Source organism: Ahaetulla prasina, chromosome 6, assembly GCF_028640845.1.
Source record: "Ahaetulla prasina isolate Xishuangbanna chromosome 6, ASM2864084v1, whole genome shotgun sequence".
Taxonomy (NCBI): Eukaryota; Metazoa; Chordata; class Lepidosauria; order Squamata; family Colubridae; genus Ahaetulla; species Ahaetulla prasina.
This window is the reverse complement of record NC_080544.1, coordinates 1,934,273-1,956,831: the sequence shown is the minus strand read 5'-3', so window position 1 is coordinate 1,956,831 and position 22,559 is coordinate 1,934,273. Positions and strand designations below refer to the sequence as shown.

Below are 22,559 nucleotides of genomic sequence, written 5' to 3'. Positions count from 1 at the left end.
TTTCCACAGATGGGAGACCTCCTTCATGTTAGATTGCTGAAACTTTTGGCAGCTAAGGGCCCTTTCCTGTTCATCCACATAACTGAACAGGTTTATGTTTTTTATTTTCATTTATTTATTTATTTAGTCAAGCATACTTAAGATTATAGATAAAAATATAAACATGGTTATGAATACATGAAATGGATATGAATAAAAGGGGACATTAGGACAGGGACGGTAGGCACGCTGGTGCGCTTATGCACGTCCCTTACAGACCTCTTAGGAATGGGGTGAGGTCTACAGTAGACGGTCTCAGGTTAAAGTTTTGGGGGTTTGGGGATGAAACCACAGAATCAGGTAGTGCATTCCAGGCATTGACTGTTGCTGAAGTCATATTTTTTGCAAATGAGTTTGGGGAGGTTTACCTTAAGTTTGTATCTATTGTGTGCTCATGTATTGTTGTGGTTGAAGCTGAAGTAGTCATTGACAGGTAGGACATTGTAGCAGATAATTTTATGAGCTACACTTTGGTTAGACAGAAGGCAGCGTAGTTCTAAGTTGTCTAAGCCCACAATTTCAAGTCTAGTTGCATAAGGTATTCTGTTGCGAGCAGAAGAGTGGAGGACGCTTCTTGTGAAATCTCTCTGGACTCTCTCAATTGTGTTAATGTCCAACATGGAGTGCGTGTTTCAGATAAATGAGCTGTATTCAAATGTTTTGTATGCTCTAGTTAGTAGTACAATATTACCAGAGAAGAAGCTACTCAAGATTAGGTTAACAACTCTTAATGCCTTTTTGGCAATGTTTTTTACAAAGGGCTGTGTTTCTCAGGTGATTGAGAAATACCAGAGCAACCAAATATCGTGGCAGTGTTAGGTCCAAAGTGCATGTCATCCCAAGAACCATGTGGAACAGAGTAGATAGGATCTTAAGGCTGATTGCTGAAGGCATCAGAGGTCTCCATTGCGCAGCAATTAATCAGCTTTGTCTTTCCTTGCTTTCTCAATCACTTTTAATCATTTAAACCTATTATTTTGGTGTTACATTCAAAAGCTCTTTGTAGAGCTTTTGCACTCCACTGTATTAATTACAGCTTAAAATTTTGTCCAAATGCACGATTAGGGTGAGGCTGCCCGACAGACTAGATGATTTGGTTCAGACGTTGATCTGTACAAATGACGAGTTGAGTTATAAAAAAGAACAAGATGGATGCATGCAGATATCTTTTGCTACTGAACACAGCCAATTCCAGAAGATTGAACATTTCTTGGATGAGTTAGGAAGAACTGCATCTAACCAGAAGTTGCCTTTATAAATTATGCTGCCTAATGCAACTTCTAATTCCTCCCTGTTGTCCTAATCCAATAACACTCTTTAAGTAGTTTTTGCAAAGCAGTGCTAGCATCAAATTACGTTTGTGTATTTGAACAGTATTTGTTGGATCCAAATCTGAGCTAATGCTTGTTCAATCAATAGTACTTAAAAGCAGGTACTTGGAGATACAAGAACAAAGAAATCTTACGATTGACATCCTGTATAAAAATGAGCTACATCTCTTGATTTTTTGATACCGTATATTTCTTACTTTGAGTTTTGATTGCACAAGGACAATTATTATATGGATCAATGATCCTGTTAATCAGAAAGGGGGAAAATGGGATGCTGTTAGGCTGAATTCTTGCATCGCTTATACAGGTAGTCCTCAACTTAACGACCACAGTTGAACCTAAAATTTATGTTGCGAGGTGAGAAATTTGTTAAATGAGTTTTTCCCTTGTTTTCTGACTTTTCTTACCACATTTGTTAAATGAATCACTGCAGTTCTTAAATTAGTCACACAGTTGTGAAGTGAATTTGGTTTCCACATTGACTTTGCTTGTCAGAAGGTCACCAAAGGGAATCACGTGGCCCTGGGACAATGGGACGGATGCCCTAATTAAATCATGAGCCTCAAGCCTAGCTTCAAAAGAAATCCAGTTATTTATTAGGAGCTTCATGTCTGCAGGTACCCAAATGAAGTCAACTCTGACCCCACATAATTTACGGCCCCAGTCATGACCCTGTGTTTTTTTTTTAATTTGAATTTATATCCCGCCCTTCTCCGAAGACTCAGGGCGGCTTACAATGTGTTAAGCAATAGTCTTCATCCAATTGTATATTATATACAAAGTTAACTTATTGCCCCCAACAATCTGGGTCCTCATTTTACCTACCTTATAAAGGATGGAAGGCTGAGTCAACCTTGGGCCTGGTGGGACTTGAACTTGCAGTAATTGCAAGCAGCTGTGTTAATAACAGACAGACTTAGTCTGCTGAGCCACCAGAGGCCCTCCCCCAGCGTGTGTTATCAATCACATTTGCCAACAGAGCAATTTCGCAGGTTGTAGAGATCACTTCCCTCCAGCCAGTGTGGGTAAACCTAGGAGACAGCCTTGAGAAAGATATGTCTGGAATGTACTCCTGTCTTTGGTTGCCATGTTGCTTCGCCAATTTCCCATCCCCCTTGTCTATGGCAACTCAAGAGCAGGCCAGGGATGCTTTGCAAGTTGACAACTGTCATAAATGGGAGTCAGTTTTCAAGCATCCAAATGTAAATCACACCAAATGTGAACCACACACTTCTTTGTGGCAGACCCTCCAATTTTGGAACACTACTATCATGTCTCCTTTAGTCCTTCTTTCCATTAAACTAGACATGCCCAATTCCTGCAATCATTCTCTACATGTTTTAGCCTCCAGTCCCCTAATAATCTTTGTTGCTCTTCTTTGCATTCTTTCTAGAGTCTCAACATCATCTTTACATCATGGTGACCAAAACTGGATGCGATATTCCAAGTGTGGCCTTATCAAGGCATTATAAAGTGGTATTAACACTTCACATGATCTTGTTTCTAACCCTCTATTAGTGCAGCCTTGGCAGCTACTGCACATTGCTCATATTTAAGTGATTATCCACCAGGACTCCCAAGATCCCTCTCACAATTACTATGTATTGAGTGAATAACCGCGAGAGGGATCTTGCAAAACAGGTTGTAATAAATGGGTCATTATCTTAAAAAGACTTCCATTACAGTTTTATACCAGAAAGAAAGGAAATGAACATTTATTTCATCTATGAATGTTAGAGATAACTACATAACAGATTTTACAATAATTTCAATTATTCTTTTGTGTTCTGCTCAGAAGACAGAGTATCTGTAATAATAATTTCATTTCTAAGTTTAGATTTGCCATCACTGATTCAGCCGGAATTTTATAGATTGATGGTATCTGTTTCAGAATGGAGATACTGGTTTTTAAACATTTAAATCCCACAAATTAAGGGTTTACTTCAGAATTTGATAGGAAATTCATGTATTATATTGTTCAATGGCCCAGGATTATTGTTGCCGTATTCAGATTCAGCAGTTGTCAGAATCTGATATGAAGCCAAGAACAAGATGATAACATATATTTATTTAATAAGGATTGGTAATTATGCTGCTGTTCAGGATAAACATGGTTTTACTAAAAGCAGGGAAAATATTTCTAATAAATTGATTATTTTGAAATATCAGATTGCAAAGAAAGAAAGCTTATAGTGATGCTTGATGTTTTTAACATGGAAAGGGTTTTGATTGGGTGAAAGGAATATTTTTTTGTATATTTTTTTCCAATTCTATTGAATTTAAATGCTCAGTTTTAAGATTTGCTCATCATTAAGCTATAAAAGAAAGTGCTTGTTTAATGCCATAGAAAAAGGCACATCAAGGTTATCTTTTTTCCGCAACTTTTCTCTATCCGGTAGAACTTTTATCTATATTAGAAATAATTTTAAATAACTGGATTTCAATTGAATTAAGACCTCGTATGCAGAAAATATAACATTGCAAACATGGCAGTGACTTATCTCAAAGCTGTGTATAACTTACTAATATTTTATGCCATTTTTGTTCATGCTCTTGCATTAACAAATCAGAAGAATCAGCTGTAACATTAATAAGAAAATTAAGGAAGAGCTATCCTTAGTAATATTTAGTAGCATCAGATTATGACTGATTTTCCTACTTGAATCAAGTAAAACCTAATTCAGGTTCTAACAATATCAAAGAATATATTTAGAAGAAAACTGAAATTGGTGAACTCTACAAATGTAGAGTGTTAATTAAAAAACTAACATTCTTTTTAATAGTTTGGAGAATGTAATGGAAAATTTTGTGAATATTTTTCTCCACATTATGTGTCTTGATCAGAAATTCTTCATATTGGGTAATTATGCGTTATAACATCTTCTCAGGGAAAGGTTAGTTCAATTCAAAACATTTTCTCCAGGATTTTCAATTTATCCCATATTAATATAAATTACTTGACATTTGTGAAACCGATATCTGCAAATATAACATAAAATAAGTTTCAAGAAGTTTATCTCACCGTATGTTCTACAATAATATTTTTGTTCTGTGCTGATGAAATATACTGGACACTTACCAGGTGCGCAATGTATCAGGACTATCCTTAAGGTTACATTATAGAACCTATGGCACGTGTGCTGGAAGTGGCACGCAGAGCCATCTCTCCGGGTATGCCAGCTGTCACCCATGCGTGCAGGAGTACCGGAAACCAGAAGAGCAGCCTCCCCATGCGCATGCGTGCACGGGAAGCTGAGTTTCTGGTCATCACGCGCCCATGCACGCCAAAAACTGGAAGACCAGGTGACTGGCGCTCATGTGCGTGTTGGAAACCAAAAGCCCAGCTTCCTGGTACGTGCATGCGCACTGAGAGCTGCTGTCATGGTTTCCAGTGCTCCTGCACACTGCCCTGGGGAGCTACTCTTATGGTCTCTTATGGTCTCTGGCGGTCCCCTGCGCCCGCCACGCTCCCATTTTGACACTCGGTGCTGAAAAGATTTGCCAACACTGGTATAGAAGATATATTCAAACCTATGCACAAGAATCTGGCCAGCTAAAGTTCAACACTAAATTGGTACCAGATAAGGGTCAACAGAGTTTAGGAGGGTTTGGACTTGGAGCGCTTCTGGCAACACAACAACTCTAAGCTGATGACCCACTTAACTCGGCCACCCAGCTCTGCCTCCTTTTCTCCAACAGTTACAGAAATTTGAATCTTCAATTTCATTTTCACTGCATTTTTCTTTGAATAGTCTTGCAGACAAAAAATGAGAAAAACATTATAGATAAATGATGTCATGTTTCACCAAATGCTATACTAGATAGGAACAACCATTGCTATTCTGGGGAAGAAGCAGTTGCTGTCTGCAATAGAAAAAAAAATATGTAAATGGTAACAGATACTAAACATCTTTTTTTTTTAACTAAAATGACATTAAGAATCCATGTGATATAAATCAGGAATGGGAAACTAGATCTCTTAAGAATATTTCTCATTGAGTGCAGTGTGGCTTATTCCAAGTGAAGCTGGTGCAGAATTTCAACCAAAATATGCCAATGTATAGGAGAGAAATTGGCACATATTTTCCTTTTCTTGCAAAATGAAAACAAAGAATTACAATGGTTCTTGTTCAGTTTACTTTGCTTTTGAACATTTTTTGTTTGCTATAACTTGTTTAGGATCATAGACATATTTCAAATACCTGATAATGTATCAAATAAGAAAATAAAAGTAATGTTGACTAACCTTCAGGCTCTTAAAGCAAAATGGAAAACTGCTTCTGTGTTAATTTCTTTTCAACTGACTAGGTTTTTTTCCCCTTATATTTTCAGATACGGGTTGAAACCAAATGACCAGATCTTGGCAGAGGAGAAACATAAAGAGCTGTAAGAAATTCAATGTTACTTCTTAAGTTTGATTTTCTATTAATTTAATAGAAGGTATTCTGTTTTCACCAATTATTGATAACAGCTTTAATTATTTTTCGTTAAAAATGAAATGAAATAATACAAACGTCTTCCTTCCTTCCTTCCTTCCTCCCTCCCTCCCTCCCTCCCTCCCTCCCTTCCTTCCTTCCTTCCTTCCTCCCTCCCTCCCTCCCTCCCTCCCTTCCTCCAACCTCCTCCTCCTTCCTTCCTTCCTTCCTTCCTCCTCCCTCCTCCTCCCTCCTTCCTCCAACCTCCTCCCTCCCTCCCTCCTTCCTTCCTTCCTTCCTTCCTTCCTTCCTTCCTCCCTCCTCCTCCTCCTTCCTCCAACCTCCTCCTCCTCCTTCCTTCCTTCCTTCCTCCTCCCTCCCTCCTCCTTCCTCCTCCCTCCTTCCTTCCTTCCTTCCTTCCTTCCTTCCTTCCTTCCTTCCTTCCTCCCTCCCTCCTCCCTCCCTCCCTCCTCCCTCCTCCCTCCTTCCTTCCTTCCTCCTCCCTCCTCCCTCCCTCCTTCCTCCAACCTCCCTCCCTCCCTCCCTCCCTTCCTTCCTTCCTTCTCCTCCCTCCCTCCTCCTTCCTCCAACCTCCTCCCTCCCTCCTTTCCTTCCTTCCTTCCTTCCTTCCTTCCTCCCTCCCTCCTTCCCTTCCTCCTTCCTTCCTTCCTTCCTCCCTCCCTCCTCCTTCCTCCAACCTCCTCCTCCTCCTTCCTTCCTTCCTTCCTTCCTTCCTCCTCCCTCCTCCTCCTTCCTTCCTTCCTTCCTCCTCCCTCCTCCTCCTCCCTCCTCCTTCCTCCAACCTCCCTCCCTCCTCCTTCCTTCCTTCCTTCCTTCCTCCCTCCCTCCCTCCTCCCTTCCTCCAACCTCCCTCCCTCCCTTCCTTCCTTCCTTCCTCCCTCCCTCCCTCCCTCCCTCCCTCCCATCCATCCTTTCATCCAAGGATTGGAAGATACATTGGAGAACTTCTAGAAATTTATTGAATGAATCTTGCCCCATTTTATGACCTTTCTTGCCACAGTTGTTAAGCGAATCATTGCAGTTGTTAAGTTTGTAACATGGTTGTTAGGTGGGTCTGGTTCCGCATTGACTTTGCTTGTCAGAAGGTCACCAAAGGGGATCATATGACTGGGACAGTGCAACCATCATAAATATGAGTCAATTGCCAAGCAGTTGGATTTTGATCATTTGACCTTGGGATGCTGCAACGGTTGTAAGTGTGAAAAACAGACATAAGTAACTTTTTTCAGTCTCATTGTAATTTTGAACGATCACTAAATGAACTGTTGTAAGTCAAGGACTACAACAGTTCATTTAGTTTTATTCCTAAAGCTGACTCTCTGTAGTTTCAAAATTCAAACTATATTGTTGCCGTAGTTGTATTTGATCGCATGCATGTAAACTGTGGTACTTGATGGGTGACTTTTGGAATAAATGTGCGTACTTGTCTTGAGAGCTTATTTCCAAAAACACTTCCAGAAGAAGCCCTGGGATGCAGTGACTTCAAGTTCTCAGCAGTTGGATGTTTATATAAGTGAAATAATTGCTTTTTATCAGCTCTGAAATCTTGGTTTGGGTTACTTTGTTGTAGAAACATTTGCTTGCTCCATGAATTATGCAGTGCCGCTTAGCTTATGCAAAGGTATATTACCCATGGCAAATGAATGTAAGATTATTATCTCACGGTCAAAATGACATGTATAAATGGTAGAATCAAAGTGATTTCACAGTCAGCTTTCCTTTTAAACTTTTAGATGTTTCCTGTGATTTGAATGACAGTTTTCTCTTTTGAATTGAAGTGTCTTCTTAGATCTTTTTATTTCTTTTACTTCCTAGCCTAATCTACAGAGCTGGGATCTCAGGGTGGTCTCCTATCCCAGCATTAATTAGTCTCTGCCCGCTTTAGCCTTTTCAACAATCAACTTCTCCCTCATAGATACAAGTATCCTCAATTTAATGCAAACTGGGATTGGTCATATTGCCCAGAGGTGTTGAAAGTTGGTCAGCATGCAGGTTTTAATAATAATGACATAAGACATCATCTCTGGTGACTCAGCAGACTAAGTCTGTCTGTTATTAACACAGCTGCTTGCAATTACTGCAAGTTCAAGTCCCACCAGGCCCAGGGTTGACTCAGCCTTCCATCCTTTATAAGGTAGGTAAAATGAGGACCCAGATTGTTGGGGGCAATAAAGTTGACTTTGTATATAATATACAAATGGATGAGACTATTGTTTAACACAATGTAAGCCGCCCTGAGTCTTCGGAGAAGGGCGGGATATAAATTCAAATAAAAAAAATAAAAAAAATAATTATATAGTATTATCACATTATCGCCAAAATGATTTATCATGTGCCAGTAATGAAAAGGTGGTTGAAAATTAGGAGGTTAAAATATTGTGGGATTTCTGAATGCAAGCTGATGAAGTCTTGGCCCCATAACACACCAGATTTAACTGTGGATAATTTATGTGGCAATACCATGGAATAGCAGAATAGAATTGGTGACATTCATAGAGTATCAAGATCTGAACACTGAAGTTGAAAGATTATGGCATAAACTGGCCATAGTGGTCCCAGTGATTATCTGGGTACCCTGCTCTGGGTACCATACCAAAAGATCTTGGATGCCAAGGAGAAAATCTGGGCATTGACAGAATTTCCATCTGTCTATTTCGAAAGGTCACACTGCTTGGATCCACGCGTATAGCAAGCCATTACATTGCAACCTCCTAACTTTTGGAGAAAAATTCAGTGAGTAGGAAGGCTAACACCAGCTAAAGAACTGGCAGCAAAAGATTTCACACTGTTGTGTACATGATAATAGTAGTAGAATCTCCCATCAGAAACTGTGCGGGGATCTTTAAAGTTCTGAAAACTTGTACAATATGGCAAAATATATTGAAAATAATATTGTCTTATAGATGGCCTACATCAGGGGTATCAAACTCGATTTCATTGAGGGCTGCATCAGGATTGGGTTTCACCTTGGGGGACCTGGGTGGGCGTGGCCAGCTCGACATCACTCATGCCCGTGGCGGCCTGAGTGGCTCTGCCAGTGAAAACAGGCTTCCGAGCTCCGTTTTTGGCTACAATGGCCTCCTGCAACTCTCTGCAAGTGAAAAGGGAGCTTCGTTTTCTCTGGCAGAGGCACCGCGGGCCGATCCTTCGCTGTTTCCAGGGCAGCCCTGTGAGCCAGTTCTAAGCACCCTGCGGGCTGGATCCGGCCCCTGGCCTTGAGTTTGGCACCTCTGGCCTACATTAACTCTGTTACATTTGGAATGAAAATAGAGGTGTCAGCCAAAGAATCATCCCAGAAAATCCATCCTCTGGGGTAGGGGTGGGCAACTACATCGCCTTTATGACCTGAGGACTTTAACTCCCAGAATTCTTGAGCCAACCATGCTGGCACAGGAATTCTGGGAAATGAAGTCAACAAGTCGTAAAGGGGCCATAATTGCCCACCACTGCTCCCCAGAGTGATTCAGATCAGGGGCATGCATGGAGTAGATATTATCATTATCATAGTCATTAAATGATCACATGCTATTTTTGCATAGCTTCTGATGCATCAGAACTTCAAAATATTGATTAATCTGGATCTTGCTATCTTTCAATGAGATGCATTTTATAATAATCACTGCTCCCTGAAGATGTGTTTTCACTGAAGGTCAGCCAAGCTTCATCCTCAAAAGAATGCTGTGACTTCCTACTTAAAAAATGGTTCTGTATAGTTGTCTGGATCAGTGGTGGTATTTAGCCGGTTTGCACCGGTTCGGTCGAAATGGTAGTGGCAACCTGCGGGTGGGCTACGCCGTCCTATTTAGCCATGTTTTGTAAGCCGTGCGCATGCGTGCGCAGAAGGTGTGTGCTCACTTTTTTTGTATGCAGCGAACCGGTGGTAAAATATTTTGTCTCCAGATTAGCTTGTGCCAGTAGTAGATTTGATTCTTGTTTGTCCTGGCTACTGTCCAGGGTCTGGGTTAGGATGACTGTCTTGATCTGGGATGTTGTTAATGCCTCTTTGTGTGTATGGGGGTGGGTGACAAAGCTGTGTCACCAGCTTTGACACAGGCTGAGGCACAGCCTCTCTACCTGACAGAGCTCCCATGGTCCAACAGAACTAGATAGTTATCACTACTGGGATCAGCTCTCAGTTTCCAGTGTTCCAATTTTGGGGGGGGAAATTACTGAGATTGGTGACAGTCCATCATATACAGAGGTAGTATTCAGCTGGTTCAGACTAGTTCGGACGAACCAGTAATGGTGACCTGCAGGTCTGCCCGGCTGCACTCCGGTCCTATATCACTGTGTTTTTGATGCCGCACGTGTGTGCGGACAGCTTGCATGTGCAGATTGTCGTGTTGATTGATGTTGCACACATGCGTAGATGGCACACGAGTGAATTGTTGTTTGATGTCGCGCACATGCGTGGACAACGCTCGCACACATTTCCGGTGCTGGGCAAACTGGTTGCTACAATACGTGAATCCCACCTCTGATCTGTACCCTAGATAAAATAGAATAACAGAGTTGGAAGAGACCTTGGAGATCTTCTAGTCTAACCCCTTGTTTAGGCAGGAAACCCTGCACCACTTCAGACAAATGATTATCTAATCTCTTCTTAAAAATTTCCAGTGTTGGAGCATTCACAACTTCTGCAGGCAAGTCGTTCCACTGATTAATTGTTCTAACTGTCAGGAAATTTCTCGTTAGTTCTAAATTGCTTCTCTCCCTGATTAGTTTCCACAACTTTGCTTCTTGTTCTACTTTTAATAAATTTACAGACATTTCTAAAATTCTGTTTTCACTTTATCATTGTTGGGTACTGAGTGTAGATTAATGAGACAAAAAAAATGAATTTCAACAAGAAATTGTAGAATCAGGCTGCAGCATAACAAAATTGACAAAAGTGAAGGGGAGTCTAAATACTTTCTGATTGCACTGTGAGTGGCCAAGGGTTTTTCCTTCCGCAGAGGTCTATCGCAGGTGTTCAGGCAAGTAAAATTAGTGTCCTGGCTTGCTTTCCTGTCATTTCAGTTATATTTTCATATTTGGTGTTAGGAGCCTGTCTCCCTCTGAAAAGAGTTAGCATTAAAGCAGCGGTTCTCAACCTGTGGGTCGCGACCCCGTTGGGGGTTGAATGACGATTTGCCAGGGGTCGCCTAAGACCATCGGAAATATGGGAAGTATACTTGCGAGTCGAAGAATCACGCTCCAATAGTTGACTCCACAAGCCAGCTGCAGGCTCTTCAAATCGCTAGCCGAGTTCGGCTTCAGGCACGATGAATTAAAAAAGAGAGAAATCTTTGCTCTGATGTCTCCCTCTCAAGCCAGCTGCAATCACTCCCAATCGCTAGCCTAATCTGGCTTCAGGCGCGATAAACTTAATAGGGGAGGAGTCTTCGCTTTAATGCCTCCGTCCTGTATTAAAGCGGTCACAGCATGTATTAAAGTGGTCGCAGCACTATAAAGGTTAAAGTGTTCTGCCGATTGTTTTAACTGCACATGGTTCTCCAATTTTTGCGGTTTTCAATTAGCTTTGGCAGAAAGAGGCATGTTAGCAGTTCCTCCTCCTCTTCGTTACTTTTATCCAGCTAAACAACCTGCGCACCATTTTTCAAAATGAATCTTTATTCGCATTGGAGCGAATAAGCTAGAGTACACATATATGATACCACCAGGGGCCTTAATGCACATATAAAGTGCTTTTCTATTGGAAACCCAATTGCGCTGTTCATATTACGCTTTGGCTTGAAGTTCTCCTGCCTCTAAAAATACATACGTGGCGAATACCTGTCCAAATTCATTCCTTGCACTTCTCAAAGAACGATGCTAGATGGTGCTGCTTTTTCTTGCCGCTACAAAAATCTGTGCAGCAAATTTCAAACCGACTTGTTTTTGTTTTTTGATGCTGCTTATTTCATTTAGCTTCCACCTCTTTCATAGACGAATCCCACCCCCTCAATTGCGGGGTGTGTGTGTGTGTGCAATCCACAGTTGTTTGTCTTTTCTGAAAAAAGAAGCTTAAAGCCGCAGTTCGGTTTAGGAATTACAGCTTTTCATTATGAACTTGAAAGCCTCGGCTTCACATTTGGTTTTCTGCCTCAATACATTTTTGAGGGTTTTTTCCTTTTTTTCTCCAAGAAAAAGCCGAGCCGTGTTTTTCCCAAAGGCAATCCCATTATATGTTCGCAGCGCCGTTCAGAAAAAAAAGAAGAAGAGTATAACAAATGTATTTGGGAGGTAGATGTTAATAAGTATGGAGTGAATATTATTTGGATCAAAGCAACCTGATTTTGCGGTAGATTTTGGAACAGTTTTATCTCCCAGAGGGAATGTTTTTGTGAAGAAATGGAAATGTTAACGTTGCGTGGTACAGAAACATCTTCCTTTTTGAAAAGTGGATGTGGCTGACAGAAGGGAAATATAAATATTTACATGAACTGGGGTTTGTCTCCCTCTGAAGTATTTACTTAAAACTGCAGTTTGCCTTCTTCTGTTTTGAAGTATTTCTGCACCATAAATGTTGCTTGCCTCCTGTGCCCTCCTATGCAAAACATCTGGCTAGATAAGGACTCCTTTCTATGATATTATTCATCGCTTCTGAGGCTATTAATTCGGTAAGACATTATTTTGGAGGAAGGGTGGGAATATTGAGAGGCTCTTATCAGGAGGCAGCGTAGCCTAATGATGCAGACTAGGACAGGGGTCTCCAACCTTGGCAACTTTAAACCTGGCGGATTTCAACTCCCAGAATTCCCCAGCTGGAATTGAAGTCCGTTAGGCTTAAAGTTGCCAAGGTTGGAGACTCCTGGACAAGGAGAGATGGTAAGTTTTACTCTTGCCTTAGGCATGAAAGCCAGCTGGGTGATTTTGGCCCAGTATCTCTCTTTCCCTCAGCCCAACTTATCTCACAGGGTGGTAGTTGTGGGGAGAACAGGAGTAGGAAGAAGTATTCGATATGATCACCACCTTGAGTTATTTATAAAAAATAAGAAAGGCAGGATAGGAAAAAAAAGGAACACGGTGGATGGGTGGCTAAGATACTGAGTTTGTTGATTAAAAGGTCGACAGTTCAGCAGTTCGAATCCCTAGTGCCGTGTAACAGGGTGAGCTCCCGTTACTTGTCCCAGCTTCTGCCAACCTAGAAGTTTGAAAGCACGTTAAAAATGCAAGTAGAAAAATAGGGACCACCTTTGGTGGGAAGGTAACAGCATCCCGTGCGCCTTTGGCATTTAGTCATGCCGGCCACATGACCACGGAGACGTCTTTGGACAGCGCTGGCTCTTTGGCTTTGAAACGGAGATGAGCACTGCGCCCTAGAGTTGGGAACGACTAGCACATATGTGCGAGGGGAACCTTTCCCTTTCCCTTTAGAAATTAAATAAATATTGCTTGAACTGCCAGCGAAGGTTGTTGTTGCACCTTCTCTTTGGCCGAAGCCAAATTCGTGTTTCCAAAAGAAGGAGGGGAAATGGGTCTCCAGATAACCTTGCAATTGGCCATTGGGTTTTTATGAAATTAACAATTGAGGTCTCCAAAGGATAGCTTACTCCCCCTTTTCTCTTTAAATTCTTGTTCATGGTAACCCACCATAATATAATAAATAAAAAAATGTAAGAAATAAAATGCAGCAGTCCGAAAAGAAAGAGAAAAACAATGGCATCCGTTGTGCAGTGCTGTACTGTAGTCAAATATTAAGACTGCCAACTAAGACGGGGTCCTCAAAATGTAGATCGTGAGATCTTCAAGTCCAGGGGTGCCAAACTCAAGGCCTCAAGAGGGGTGCTTAGATCTGGCCTGCAGAGCTGTCCTGGAAACAGCGAAGGACTGGCCCGCGGTGCCTCTGCCAGTGAAAATGGAGCTCAGGAGGGCTGGACGTGAGTTTTTTCAGCTGTGACAGCCTCCTGCACTCCTCTGCCAGTGAAAACCGAGCTCAGGAGGGCCGTGAGCACTCGGGCCACCACAAGCACCCCTGACACGAGTGACATCAAGCTGACCACGCCCCCAGGCCGCCCCCCAAGGTCAAACACAACCCTGATGCAGCCCTCAGTACAATCGAGTTTTACACCCCTATTGTAGTCCAACCTCCTGCCCAGGGCAGAAAGTCTCATACCATCCTGGAGACCAGTTGCCCAGTCTTTGCGTGGGAAATGTCCATGATTGAGCTTCCATAACTCCAGAAGGGAGTCTACTCCATGCTTGGTAGCTCTCCCAGTTAGGCAAATACTCCTTATTTTGAGTTTTGATCTTGTTCTATAAAGTTTCTGCCCTCCGGCTCTTGTCCTCTTCTTCCCTCTAGTCTGCTCTTCCTCCTCTTCCAGGGGAGTATCATTGTTTGCAATGATTGGCTCTTTAAGTGCCTGAGAAAAAGGATGGCATCTATTCTGATAGTTCCCTAACTCAACTGTGAATTCAGCATTCACATTGAGGACCTACATCTAGCCTCCTCTTCCTAAACTCAGCCCAGCTTATCAGTATCCCAACACCAGGAAACCTTTGGCGATTATCTGTGTGAAACAGCTTATCTCCTGGTGCCCATTCCTCAGTGGAATCGCATTTGCCCTTTCAAATCAAACTGTACAGTAGCTTTATAACGAATAATGACAGCTACTCTTCCATGTCCTTGTCTCAACTTTAATCAAGCCTACTTTAATGTGGAATATTGGCCTGGGGATACAATTTGCTTTTAATGACAGCTTGCTCAAAAGCCTACGTAGTGTCAAAAGTTTTATGGCCCATTTATGACCATTTGTGGTTGTCAATACAGTCAGCACACATTGTCCTACGCCAGATTAGTATTTTTTTTTTCCTCCCCCTGCCCCTTGCGGAGAAGAAAGATTGCAGAGGAAGGGATTGCAAGAGAGTAAGCTGTTTGCTCTTCTACAGATTGAAAGTGACAATTGGGCTGTCAGGGCTCCAAGTAACATCCCCCAACGAAGTTTTGAGCACTATATGCAAACACTCTTGAAATATCTTTTTTTCTGGGCTCTCTGTGAGACGAGGTGAGGTGAAAAAAGCAAAAAATCTCTCTTTTGCCTGACCCTTTCGTGCTGCTGGTGCAATTGTATTGCTTTCGATGTGTACAAGACAGCAAGCATCTGCACCAATGAGTTAGATTGTAATGTGCTTGTGATTTTGGTTGTGTTGGGTTTATTGTCAGAATAGTTTTTCCCTCGTTAGCTCTTTGTTATTCCTTTGAAGTGGAACCAGATGAGGAAAGTTGATTACAGGAAATATCAAAACTTGATGATCCTTGATTTATGACACAATGGAACCCAAAATTTCCTTTACTAAGCAAGGGTGTTGTGAAGGGAGCTTTGCTCCATATTATGATCTTTTCCCCATAGTTGTTAAGCAAATCACAAGTGAATAATACGGCCATTAAGTGAATCTGGTTTCCTTCATTGACTTTGCTTGTCGGAAGCCACCTGGGAAAGTTGCAAAATGTTGATCACATGACCCCGGGAACCGGGGTGAAATCTACTTACCTTCCTTACTGGTTTGGAAGTGTGCACGTGTATTACATGCGATTTGGACCCTCTGCGCATGCACAAAGCCTTCTGAGCATGAATAGAGAGTAAAAAACAGATTACTTCCTGGTTAAAACCAGGAAGTAATGACATCGGGCGGGTGGGAGGAGGCTCGCACTGCCACCACTACCGGTTCACCTGAACCGGTGCGAACCGGTAGCATTTCACCCCTGCCTGTAACCATCACAAATACATGCCAGTTGCCAAGTGCCCTAATCATGGGGAACGCTCTAACGGTCGTTAAGTGTGACAAACACTCCTAAGTCAATTTTTTTCAGTCCCATTGTAACTTTGAACAATCACTAAATGAATAGTTGTAAGTCAAGGACTGCCTGTACAGGATTTAAGAAAAGAATTTTGAAAGCCCAACCACATTGTCCACCTTCCTTCCTTCTTATACTAAAGGGTTTTATTTAGGGGTGGGCTTCAGATCCTTTAGCAATTGGTTCGCTGCCCTGTTGCTGGGTGGGCGTGGCCATGGTGGGCGTGGCCTAGTCAGCCATCTGCCATTTTCACCCTCCCAGGCTCCAGAGGCTTTCCTCGAGCCTCTGGGAGGGCGAAAACAACTTCCTCCGGGCTCCAGAGGCTCTCTGGAGGCTGGAAACAGGCCCGTTTTAAGATTTCCAGAACCTCCAGTAGGTCCATTTTTTGCTCTCCCAGACCATCCATGTGGCTTCTGCACTTATCTGGAATGATGAACGGGCCATGTGGACACTCCTGGGAGGGGAGGGGGAGGGGAAGGGTGGGTGTGGCCAGCCAGGGTTGGCATTTGGGGATTCGCTGAACGTTGGCCATCCTTGGCTAGGGGATCATCCGAACCCTGCCGAACCCCCAGGAGCCCATCCCTGGTTTTATTTCTAATGATCCCTTCTCCTCCTGATTTAAATTGTATTTTTTTTCTCCCTTTTTTTCTACAAGGTCACCTCTGTCCTGCTCTATGTTTCTTGGCCTTAGGCCAGGGGTCTGCAAACTTGGCTCTTTTAAGACTTGTGGACTTCAACTCCCAGAGTTCCTCAGTCAGCTTTTCTGGCTGAGGAACTTTGGGAGTTGAAGTCCACAAGTCTTAAAAGAGCCAAGTTTGCAGACCCCTGGCCTAAGGCCATAATCAAGAACTCTTTGGAGCCTACTTCAAAGGGATTAGCTTGTAAATTTAGTCACAAGCTAATTTGTCTCCACCTCCTCCTCCTCCTCCTTTTTGTTTACACTACTTTTGTATAAACATAAACAGATATTTTAAAATGTAGAAATGCAACTTGTTTAATCCAAGCTTAGCCTGTGATCATTTGTCCCTTTCCTCTGCTTTCAAAAAAAGGTTTTATAAAATAAGTCCCAGCGTGTGGGGTTTTTACGATCCAATTCAGATGTGGGGTGTTTTGCTCGAGAGGAGCAGAGGGAATCTGCAGGAAAGATCCATCAAATAGATCCCCTGCCTGCCATCCTGTGGGATTTGACAAGCCCTGAGCACAACAGGATCCTATCATGGCGGTAGTTCATTTCTGTGGGAATTTTCTCCCACAGATATAGCAGTGAGGAGGGATTGCCTGAACAGAAATACTATCTTATATACTAAAGCTGGCTAATTTTGAATTTGGTTTCTCTCTTTTAAATCCCTTCTCTTCTAAGAGTCTTTGATTATTTAATCCCCACTCTAATGGGATGGTCAACGTTATTAAACTGCCAATAATGCCATAAAGAATTTTGCCGTTTTGAATGCAGATGAAGAGACTGCCACAGGATGGTGCTGCTGTCTTGCTTCTTTTCTACTCTAAAATATTCCTATTGAGACTGAAATAAAAGCTAATCCGTACCACAAAAAGGCCTATTACAGTAACAACAACAAAAAAGCTTGATGCCATTTTGCCACTGAAGAAATGTACATGAAGATACACCAGGTGTAGTACAAGATAGCTGGAAGGAGCCTTTCTTGATATAATCCCAGGCCGGTTTCTCCAGTATTTTAGGACTGAATTTGTAATCTGCATAAAGCAGGTTTTGTGTTTTATATGCAGGGATATTGCTATAGAACGCTTTCCCAAAGATATTGTTGTGATGTCACTTCTGACTCTGTAACCCAGTGGATGTCTGCCTGCCACTAGTTGCTTCTTTGAGTTCCTGTTAGTTCATGCAGGTGTGTCTTAGGCGCTTTGTTTTCTGTCCATCTATGTTTTGTTTCTTGATTTTTCCAAATATCCTGGTCTCTTCCGTGACTCTCTTCTTAGTGTTTTGGGTTTAAAATAGGCTTTAGCATCAGCGTCTTGTAAATTATCAGGGGCTTAGGTGCAAACATGTGGGATCTTTTATCCAAATGCAGTACGGTGCGTTCTAATACATGGGTTTTAAAAACCACAGGGGTAGTCCTTGACATATGACTGGTTGCAAAGTGATTATTTGAACTTACGACCAACCTCTCCAGAGTGCATTGGCTAACCATCAACCACAGCTTTTGCTTAACAACCTCCACACACACAAAAAAGAAAATCATAAAATTGGTCACAGTCCTGTGACAACTGATTTACGACCGTAATCCTGGCTTCTTCCTTGACTTTGCTTGTCCCTTTTCAACCTTCTGATAAGCAAAGACTGCTGAGGGAAGGGACAGAAGATGCCTTGCCTGTTACAAACGTATTAGATCAGCGGTTCTCAACCTGTGGGTCGGGACCCCGTTGGGGGTTGAATGATGATTTGCCAGGGGTCGCCTAAGACCATCGGAAATATGGGAAGTATACTTGCGAGTTGAAGAATCGCGCTCCAATGGTTGACTCCACAAGCCAGCTGCAGGCTCTTCAAATCGCTAGCCGAATTCGGCTTCAGGCGCGATGAATTAAAAAAAGAGAGAAATCTTTGCTCTGATGTCTCCCTCTCAAGCCATCACTCCCAATCGCTAGCCTAATCTGGCATCAGACGCAATAAACTTAATAGGGGAGGAGTCTCCGCTTTAATGCCTCCGTCCTCAAGGCAATCGCAAGCAGTTCAGATCGCTAGCCAATACAACTTCAGGCGCGATAAATTCAAAACGAAAATAACTTTACGGTTGCGGGTCGCCACATCGTGGGGAATTGTATTAAAGGGGTCACAGCACTATAAAGGTTGAGAACCACTGTATTAGATGCAATTTCAAAATACAAATCCTGTCCATCCATTTCTTCTGCCTTAAAAAAAAAAGCAGTAAGAAAATGCTCTTGCCAGTACCAGATGGAAAGCAACTAGCTGTCTTGCTAGGATGGGTGTGCCGACTGGGTGTGCCGACTGGGTGTGTTGCGCTTCTCACATCTAGGAATTTACCACCTTGTTCTGTTTAGAATAGAATAGAATAGAATAGAATAGAATAGAATAGAATAGAATAGAATAGAATAGAATTTTTTAGATTGGGTACGAACTGTCACTCTGGGATGAAAGGGGGAAATATCAAGAACTAAGAAAAATGTGAATGATAAAAGTGATTGCTCAAATTTTCTAAGATTTTTGCTCACCTTAAAGTTGTTGAGTTCTGCTCATGGTTGGAAAGAAGGGCAGGTGTCTTTAAGTAGTAGTGCTTGGCCTTTCATTCGATGTCTTCAGGATGAAGCTGCCAAAGTGGCTGGTTGAATCTGGGGCAGCATTCTGCCTCCAACTATTCAACACCTCCTCTCGGAGACTCTCCGGCTCAACCAGACAGAAGGTTGACGTCTTTACTACAAGGGAACAACAGGGAAGGGTGAAGGAAGGTGAGGCTTGCTGAGGATACTGATTGATTGGGATAGAGGGAGGCAGATGGAACTGGATATTTAAGGGTGACAAGGAGAAAAGTTGTTAAACACTCCTTTCACCTCAGTTAAGACATTAGTTTCTTCTATTTTCCATTGATAGGTGTTCCTTAACTACAAGTGAATCAATATCCCATAGCTTAAGATAGAGCATTTTTAGAGGTTGGGTCTGAGACCTATTTCAGGAGAACAAGAAGTTTGTGTCAAAGTGGCTTGACATAGTCAAAATAACCTCATGAGTGAGAGCAAATACATGTGTTCCAGGATAATACACATTCTAAATGTGAGAGACATTCCCTGAGGATGGGATCCGGCATGAATCCGAAAGGTCAGAAGACTAAACCTCTGGTCCTGGTGACCGACCCAGATTACAGCTTGCAAAATAAGCCTATTTGCCAGGGAAGTTTGATCTTTTCTATTGAAAGTGTAGCTAGTTCCACAGGGACATCTGTTGGGCTGTCGCATGCTCCTCTGCTCTTCTTTTATTTTAAAAAAACCTATAACTTTGACTCTTAAGGCCTTGGCAGATAACTCCTTCAGTAGAGAGTGCCATAAGGGTTCCTGGGAAGGCTAGGTATAATTTCCCACCTCCTGGGTTATAGAATAGAATAGAATAACAGAGTTGGAAGGGATCTTGGAGGTCTTCTAGTCCAGGGGTCTCCAACCTTAAAGTTACCAAGGTTGGAGACCCCTGTTCTAGTCCAACCCCCTGCTTAGGCAGGAACCTTACACCACTTCAGACAAATGGTTATCCAACCTTTTCTTAAACTTCCAGTGTTGGAGCATTCACAACTTCTGGAGGCAAGTTGTCCCACTGATTAATTGTTCTGTCAGGAAATTTCTCCTTAGTTCTAAGTTGCTTTTGTCCTTGATTAGTTTCCACCCATTGCTTCTTGTCCTACCCTCAAGTGCTTCGGAGAATAGCTTGACTCCTTCTTCTTTGTGGCAGCCCCTGAGATACTGGAACACTGCTATCATGTCTCCCCAGTCCTTCTTTTCATTAAACTAGACATACCCAGTTCCTGCAACCGTTCTTTATATGTTTTAGCCTCCAGTCCCCTAATCATCTTTGTTGCTCTTCTCTGCACTCTTTCTAGAGACTTCATATCTTTTTTGCATCGTAGCAACCAAAACTGAATGGTTTTGAATGTTCCATTCTAGAACATTTTGGTTCTGTAGCAGGGAAAATAGGACCCTGGATTTTTCCAACAGTAGAAATAAGCCGTACAGCCTACACAGAAATGATTGATGGATTGAGAAAAGGGAAATCCGCCAGAGTGACAAACAAGTGTATGTACTATAGCTTTTCTTCCTTTTTCTTCCTACATTTCTCCAGATTTCTGTCCTTTGAGCTGTCTTTCCAGCAGACTAGTCTTATATTGGAAAAGAAACAAAGCCCGTCATCATTTATTTTCCTTAAACCTGCCTGTGGAGCAAGCGGGAGGAAGATATGTCTCCTAAGCCGACCTGTTTCTGTTGTAGAAAAAGGGCCTTCACAGTGAGTTCAGTGTACCATTCAACATTTTAAAGCTCCAGCTCACCTTGGATATCCCTGCTATGAATAAAATTAATAGCTCATATCCCATGAAACAGAAGGTTTCGTGCTGAATAACAAAAGACAGCTGTAGAAATAAATGAATGTGGAGCGATAACAAAGCCTGAAGTTATCATGAAACCTTTTTTTCCCACCTACTAGTTCCTCTTAGACAAAGGCATTTGCCCCTTTTTAAAAAGGAGAATGTGCCAAAAAGTTAAATTGTTTTATAGCTATTCCGTTTGTAAGTAATTATTGAACAGAATAAATAATAGGATCAATAGAAAATTTGAAAGTTAGAATATTGAGGCTAAGAGAAACCCACATTTCAGATGTGGTGCAAGCTCATTTATCGAATAATAATCCAAAAGTGATTTTCAAATTGAATTATTATTATTTTTTTGTCAGATAGTTTTGATAAAGGAATTTTCATCTCAAGTTTTTAACGGCTGAGCCATCGTGCCCTAGGAGTTCAAAAGCATGCAAATGCAAGTAGATTAATAGGTATCACTTCGGTGGGAGGCTAACAGTGTTCCATGTGCCTTTGGCGTATAGTCATACTGGCCATGGAAGTGTCTTTGGACAATGCTGGCTCTTTTGGCCAAGAAACATAGATGAGCACTGTGCCCTAAAGTCGGACATGACTGGACAGGGAAACCTTTATATTTAAACTTTAGGAGGGACCTTTAGAGTTTGTTATCACAAGATGGCATGCTAGCCATCAGCTTGGTTGGCTTAAAGAAAGGGTTGGACCAAAATAGGCTAGCCATGAAGAAGTGACTAGTAGCCTTGATGACATTGTGACTGCTGCTGAAAACCATCTGCTGTGCAACTTCCTTGTGCGGTTGGTTGGTTACTGGATGACCAGGCTGCTGGAGTATATAGACCAGGGCTCTGATCCAGTAGAATACCGCTTACGTTCTCCTCCATTTCTTAATCACAACAACATCTCTATGAAGTTGGTTGAGGAAAGAGGGGAAGAGGGAGAGGGAGAGGAAGAGCGTGGGGAGGTCCTTTAGGGACCTTGTATGGCTATGGGTGGGTTACAGCCTGAGTCTTCCCAGTTCCATTTTTTCATCTTAACCACAAAACCATACTGATTCAGAGACTTAAATAATTATTCCAATTTAATAAACCAACAGTCTTTTTCATCCTAGTTGATTGTATATTGCACTTCTAATGAACAGTTGAATGATTCTCTCATTAAAATAAATCCTCCAGCTGAAGAGAGAGAAGGGAGAGGAAGCAGAAGAGAAAGAAAGAGTCAAGCTAGGGAGAAATTGCTAACAAATGGCTTTTTTACAAGGGACTGGTGTAGTCTTTGCTACTTATTTGGTTGAGGCAATTTTGGGGACAAATAAAGATGTCATCTTTCAGAGAACAAATTCACTCACCAAGGAAACTGGGGAAGCAAACAAGAATTTTTCCAGGGAACTCAAAGAGTAGGATTGTTTTTGGTTCAATCTCCTTCCTATTCACCTGAGGAACAGGAACTTGGGATAATGCTCTTACGATTAACACAAGGCGTCCTGTGCTTGCTTTCTTCCTTGATGATGGTAAATCTGGAAGAGAAGGTTAAGAGACTAGAACAAAACATCACACACTTTCTGACACCTCTAGATTTCCCAAGTAGGAGGAGAAATTCTGAGATCAGTTACAGCAGGGGTGGCCGACTTTACGACCTGTGGACTTCCATTCCACAATTTCTGAGCCAGCATTTATGGGAGTTGGAAGTCCCATAAATGCTGAGTTACAGGAAACACTTGTCGAAGAAGAAAATTACCAAGAAGCTTCCCAGCAGAGCAATGGAAAACTGATACAAACATCCATGTCTGCTGAGAAGAGCTCCAGAATAGCTTCCATGACAGTCAGTTGACAATCTTCCCGGATCCCCAGTAGAGGTGGCATTCAGCCGGTTCAGACAGATTTGCCCAAACCGATAGTGGAAATCACAGGTGGGC

General features: G+C 42.2%; 1 protein-coding gene across 3 annotated transcripts in view; it reads left to right on the top strand.

Annotated features, from left to right (window-relative positions):
• The window catches only part of ADK (adenosine kinase), a 283,761-nt gene that overhangs the window by 44,357 nt on the left and 216,845 nt on the right, over positions 1-22,559 (top strand). For all 3 annotated transcript variants that reach the window (XM_058188632.1, XM_058188631.1, XM_058188630.1), the window contains exon 3: positions 5,703-5,756. In XM_058188632.1, the coding sequence (XP_058044615.1) occupies positions 5,703-5,756 (54 nt within the window). The remainder of the gene's footprint in view (positions 1-5,702; positions 5,757-22,559) is intronic.